Source organism: Strix uralensis, chromosome 9, assembly GCF_047716275.1.
Source record: "Strix uralensis isolate ZFMK-TIS-50842 chromosome 9, bStrUra1, whole genome shotgun sequence".
Lineage (NCBI taxonomy): Eukaryota > Metazoa > Chordata > Aves > Strigiformes > Strigidae > Strix > Strix uralensis.
The window spans coordinates 1,678,511-1,684,490 of record NC_133980.1 but is presented as its reverse complement, the minus strand read 5'-3'; the positions used below and the strand labels follow the sequence as shown (position 1 = coordinate 1,684,490).

Here is a 5,980-nt window from a genome sequence, read left to right as displayed (position 1 = left end):
ACCTCTGTGGTTTGTGGAGTGCAAGGTACCTGGTGGTGCTTGGCGAGTAAGTAATAACTACAGAAATACATCTACAAGTATTACTGAACAGGACTTGGCTTGGTTTTTTGGTAGGAGAGGGCTGAGAGAAGACATGGGAGATGAGAATGAACTGCATCCCTGTATGCTCTAAATATGTGGATGTACATAAATATTACAGGAGCTTACCATGCAGGTTTCATGGCTGTAAACAGACCATAAAGCAGTTTTCACCCTTGTTTCTCTCCCTCATTGAAAAATGATCCCTCTGTATTCAGTTTTCTCTGAAACATGTGCAGTTGCAGGAATAGGAAGAGGTAACCTTGAATCCCTTGAACTCCTGCCTTTTTAGACAATTGAATGCATATAGCCAAAAACTGGCATCAGTCCGCCAGGCAGCTGCAGCATGTTCCAAATATTGCTCTATTTAAAGGCGCACAAGAACAACCGCAGAGGCAAACCTTAAAACTTGCCAATAAAACTAGCAGAGGGGGGGATGGCAGAACCAGGTAAGACGCACAGTTAAATGTGAATGTAGCAGTGTATTCTTAAAATTCATAAATCTGAGCAGCGTAATGTGAAAATACTCAGCTATTTTTGTTCTTGTATGATACGCTATGTATTTTACTTTTCAGTAAGAAAGTGTGATCAGTTTAAAAGTTAATTCTAGTAACAGCAATGAGTTTAAAGTAGCTTGGGGTTCCTCCCAGATTTCTGAATACTACCAGTTTTGTTTTCTTTAGGTTTTTTTGTAGTTGTAATGCTAAGTTGACTAACATAATTAAATGGAACTGTGTAAAATGAGTTGTGTTTGACAGTGTTTTAAATACACTGTCTGCATAGCTGAAATCTGAGTGTAATACTAGGTGAACATACAATAATTTAGATTTTAACACCACAATACCCAAGTGGCAGAGCAAAATAAAATTTTAATAACGACCTTTTCATTATGAGCACATTTCTACTTTCTCCAAGGAGAAAAGGCATTTTATAAAAAGCATTTTATATTCATTGTCATTTTCTATTTACTTCACTGCAATAGGTTGGGATGGTGAAGTGACTTTAAGTTTAAATATGGTGTTAGCTGTGTACACAGTTACTCAGGGAGTACTTTTCCTTGTAAAAGGAACTTTTTTATACATCTTCATAGCTATAGTAAAAGTTTCTTAAAGACTTCTATTTCCCTTTTTTTGCACCATTAGCACTGATATCTAAGATAGATAGTGGAATTCTACTAAGCTCAGATACAACAGGATACTGAGTGCTGTTTCTTACAGTTTTCATTGATATCCACAGAAATGATACTGATACTGGTATTCCCCCAGGAATTAGTACTTAACCATATTTTGCATTGGTAGGATATGTATTGTTATTTGTGTTTTGTTAGGGTTTTTTTAAAAAAAAAGACAATGTGGCCATACTGACACAGCTGGCCCCAGCCCCAGCCCGGGGGTGGCAGCGGGAGCGCAGTGTCAGGCAGCCTGCCCTGCCTGCTGCCCACCCCTGCCTCCAGCCCGGCCCCCCCATGAGAAATGGTGGGGCAGCCTCACTGAAACGAATAACTGCAGAGTTCACATGGTTTTTAAAGATGAAGCTGGCAAATGCCATCCACACAACAGCCTGTCCGCATCGGTTCTGGGGTTCAGTTAGATTTTGGAGTGACACAACCTCTACTGGCAGCATGTCAGGAACTCGGAATAACTTGCCTGTTGGGGCTGGCAGCTGGGAGCCGCATTCTCTGGGCAAGCCCACACGTGCCCTCCTAGTCTGACTGACCAGTGTGGTGGTCAAACTGGCATCCCAGTGACAGGTTAGCAATTTAGTTGTGTGTGTGCATGTGTAGCATATATGAGATAAAATTCAAAGAAAGCTTCTGTGAAATTCCAAGGTGTTTTAGAGTAGGGAACGTAAGACTGCAAGTTTGAGCTTGACAGGCTGGGGCAGGGAAACATTCCCTTCTTTCCCTGCCAAGCCTCTGCCTGCTTAAAATAAGTGGGCGTTTTTCCACCTGGTATCTTGGGGTGCCCTTGTCAGTGCAGTTGGGCCCAGACATTTCAGGGGTGTAGGCAGCTCAGTGAGACCACAGGCATCATTTTTCTCATGGTGACTGGTAGGAGTTTTGACCAACTGTAGACAGCAAAACCAAGCCAGCTTTTATGGTTCTGGATATAAGAGGTAAACCCCAGAAAAAAAGACTATAGTGATCAGATGAAGCTTATCAGTGTATTTGGGCTGTATTTAGCTTGGAAGCCTGTGCTGCTGTATCCTGTAGTTGAGGGATTCATGGCTTCGCTGTGGTACTTGGGCATCCTGTGGTGGGCAATTCCCAGGGCTTCTGACCTGCAGAAGTGCAAAGCTTCCTTTTATCACTGTTTATCATGCACAGAGGAACCCTGCTGTAGCACAGCAAAAGTGCTGGGCATTTGCTGCTCTGAGCAGCCTCTCTCTGTTTATTTTGAGATAAAGTTATGTTTGAAGTAGAGAAAAATTACTATAATAGGGGAAGAAGAAAGTAATTTGTAGCTAGAACGCCAGCTTACATACACAGGTCACAGTAAGATTCCTTTATTTATTCTTGCTGCCATCCAGAATTGGCCTTTTTATTCCAGCAGGCTCTGGCTCAAACCCCAGAAGCCAGGGTTTGTTTCCTTGCTCTGTTTGAAAGCAATACTTGTGACTACAATAACCCCCATTTCCCTCAGTATTCTGCTTTCATGTGCAGTCATTTAAGTGGTGGTTATAATGAAACCTCATGTTTTAGGGTTTTATCTGGTTACCTGCAGGTGTCAGTAAAGATTTTCTTTCTTTCCAAAGCAGAGTTGCTTACAAGTATCCTGTTCCTCCCTGCTAGTCCCTCCCCAGCCCGTCTCCCCCTCACGCTGGGAAGCGGACGATGCAGTTGCTCCTTGGCAAGGGTGACACCGATTCTCAGGTGTAGACTTGGGATAGTTTTTCCCTCGGACCAAATATTGGGACACCTTCTTCTGAGGCCTTAGGAAGGGCTTACCTGCTCAGACATCTCACCCGGCCAAGCCTTGTATCTCACACCTCAGCCTCTCCTGCTCAGGGCATAAAATCGTGTCTTCCAAGCAGTTTCTTTGCTCTAACTCAAGGTTTGGAGTAGCTATACTGTGACATAGAGGAGATCAGAGCAAATGATCTCACGGTCATTTCTGTTCTTAAACTATGAAACACAAGTGCTCCCAAGAAACTCTATCCCTCGGAGCCAGCTGCTTGCTGCCTCATGACAAATGCTGGGCAGAGCGTTCCTGCTGACCCCCTGGGCCGTGCCTGCCTCTCCACTCTGACTGCATTTAAACTGGATCTCAGACACCAAAACATCAGATTCAGCAGGCACAACGGCCACTCAGCTCTGTCAGAACTCTTCCACGTGCCCCAGCAGGATCCAGCCCTTTATTTGTAATAGGACCTTTAGTAAAAATGGCAAGTAAAGAGAAATGATTCCCAACAGCAGTAGCTTTGCCTTACAAAGTGTCAAAGGAATAAGAGTCTTTAAATGAAACAGGTAAGGAACTCCCCTGTGGCAAAAGGCCACCAGTTTCAGAGCAGGATTTTGTCTTTTTGCTGCATGATTGCTTATCTGTTTTATATTTTTATGGCAGCACATGCATATTTTCTATCTCTACATCCTCTTTTTCCCTCTGGTAGATACACCATGCAGTATCACAGTGAGACATGTTTGTGTTGTGCATAGCTTTAAAGAGGAACGTGAAAAACCTTAAATTATTGAGCATCCCCCCAAAGTCTGTCTGCTTGATCTAAACTGTGCAAGGTGTTGTGAATAGTTTTCATTATTTATTAATCCCTTCAAAAACCTGGAAATCTTTTAACTGCATAAAGATGTACTTTAAAATGTTGTAATATATTGGTAAGTAATATGATCTCAAAGGTTGATACACTGCTTTCTGGTGAGCTTCTGCTATTTGCAGGAAACTGATAGGAGGGTCTTTGAAATTCTTATGCTGTACAGACACATATTTATATAAAGTGCTAGTCCTGCTTTCTGCATGCTCCTGCATTGGACGACACGTCTCCAAGTCATTTTTAGCTTGTTCTGGTACCAGTGGGCAATACAGGCAAGACATCGCGCGTTTGTGCCTGCCCCGACTCAGCCAGGCAGGTGGTACATTCACACTGGAAACTCTTATGTTATTTTCTTACTTGAAAGTGGGGGACACCCTTGCAGTGGATAATGACAGCAACCTTAGCTATCCCCTATCGCTGTAGCGGCAGGGTAGGAGAGGGCAGAGTCATGCCCCGTGCACGGAAAGCACAGAGGTGAGCTCTGAATCCCTGACACCCGCCGCTGGCAAAGATCCCTCTGGGCTGTGGGAACTCATACAGCATCCCTGCATTGCGGCCCCCGGCACACTGATCTTAAATGGGTGCCATCTTAAATAATCACTGCGGTTTTGATCTGCTGTTGCCAACCTCCTGAGACTTGTAGAAGGTGCTGTCATGTCAGGGATCGAACCCGGAATTTGCCGGGTCAGATATCTGTAAAGTCCAGTGCAGATGTTCCCCTGCTGACCTCTGGAGCCTGAGGACAGAACCGTGCTTGTCTCCTCCCTGTTCCCTGCTGCTTTTGGAAGTGCTAAGCCTTGTACCTATCTGATTGCAGAGACCATAGCGTGGAAATTGCTTTGGGCTTTGGCTACGTATTCTCATTAGAAGCCCTGCCAAGGTATGGTGACTCCGTGTTAAAAATAGCAATCGTAGATAATGTGGCCCAAGCTCACAGGTATCTCTTTGCTCTGTGATAATGGTGGGTTTGGTGTGTTTCATTTTAGTCAACTCAGCATCAAAGCAACGTGGCCTTTCTGAAAAAGCCCATCTTTTCTCTTTCAGCCCAAGTCCCACTTTCACGTCTCGTTGTACCTATCCTCCTCGCAGTTGGCTGGATCGTGGGTTGTGCACTAATGGTTTATATTGTCTTCTCTTGATAGAAGTAAGTGACTTGTACAGTATCTGTGCTTTCCTTGGTTTGCACTGCACGCCTCTTAAAATGTAATTTTCTTCATTTTTACAGGACAGAAGAATTTACAATTATGTTGAGTAGAAGAACCTGGAAGTTAAATTGAAATTTCTAATGAATACAATATGTATAAAATGAGTTATTTTAATATCAACACTGCAAACATGGTGTATGCTTTTTATCCACAACAAAGGTTTGAAATAGAGCATTAAGAAGAATCATCAAACCAATTTCCCAGTTTTTAAATGGTTTGTAATTGAGCGAGTAGTTCCTGGAGTCCAGTGGCAGGTCAGATACCTGCCTGTTCTGCAGTCTGCTTTGTTGTCGCCAGCTTGAATTTAAGCAGTTTTGGAAACAGTATTCCTGGAGTTAGTGATGCAGTGGTGGACAAAAAAGTGAGTTAAGCTCGGTTGTGAGATGTGAGGAGATGGGGAAGAAGTATCTCAATATATCTTGGAAAGTTTTGAGTTAAGACTTTTTTTAAAGTTTTTTTTTTAGTAAAAAATAAATTATTAAATGTAAAATATTGTGGTGGTACACTCTCCCTGCCCCAAGATCTGAAGCGTTAGTGTCTAAATAAATTTTCTGAACCTACATTAATTTCGTCTTTCAAAAAAGCAAACAGTCATACAAACATACTAATACATAAATCAAAAAAATTCTTTAGAAAATTAAAGGTAGGCAGGGAAAGTGACCTGGAAGCAATGCATCTTAAAATGTATGTCTTAGACTTTCTAAATTCTAAAACATTTGGTTTTTATTTAATAGTATGTAGATAAATACCAAATTAACTGCTGGTCTCTTCTGTTTACATGATGTTTGTGGCCCAATTTTGTATTTTTCCGTTGGCAACCAATCCAGTTCTTGTCAAATGAAATGCTGCTGGACCCGGTGGGCACTGAACTGGATCGAGACCATGTGGAGTTCCAGCCCTGTTTTCTGGCACGCCGGCAGCCCCCCGCTGCT

The 5,980-nt window shown here is 42.7% G+C and overlaps 1 protein-coding gene across 1 annotated transcript; it reads left to right on the top strand.

The window, feature by feature from the left end:
* Positions 1-474: 474 nt before the first annotated feature.
* On the top strand, positions 475-5,606 carry STRIT1 (small transmembrane regulator of ion transport 1). Its single transcript, XM_074878168.1, has 3 exons — positions 475-527; positions 4,888-4,987; positions 5,069-5,606. Exons 1-2 carry the CDS (start codon positions 515-517, stop codon positions 4,980-4,982), a joined length of 108 nt encoding a protein of 35 aa, XP_074734269.1. The 5' UTR covers positions 475-514; the 3' UTR covers positions 4,983-4,987; positions 5,069-5,606.
* The last annotated feature ends 374 nt before the right edge of the window (positions 5,607-5,980 follow it).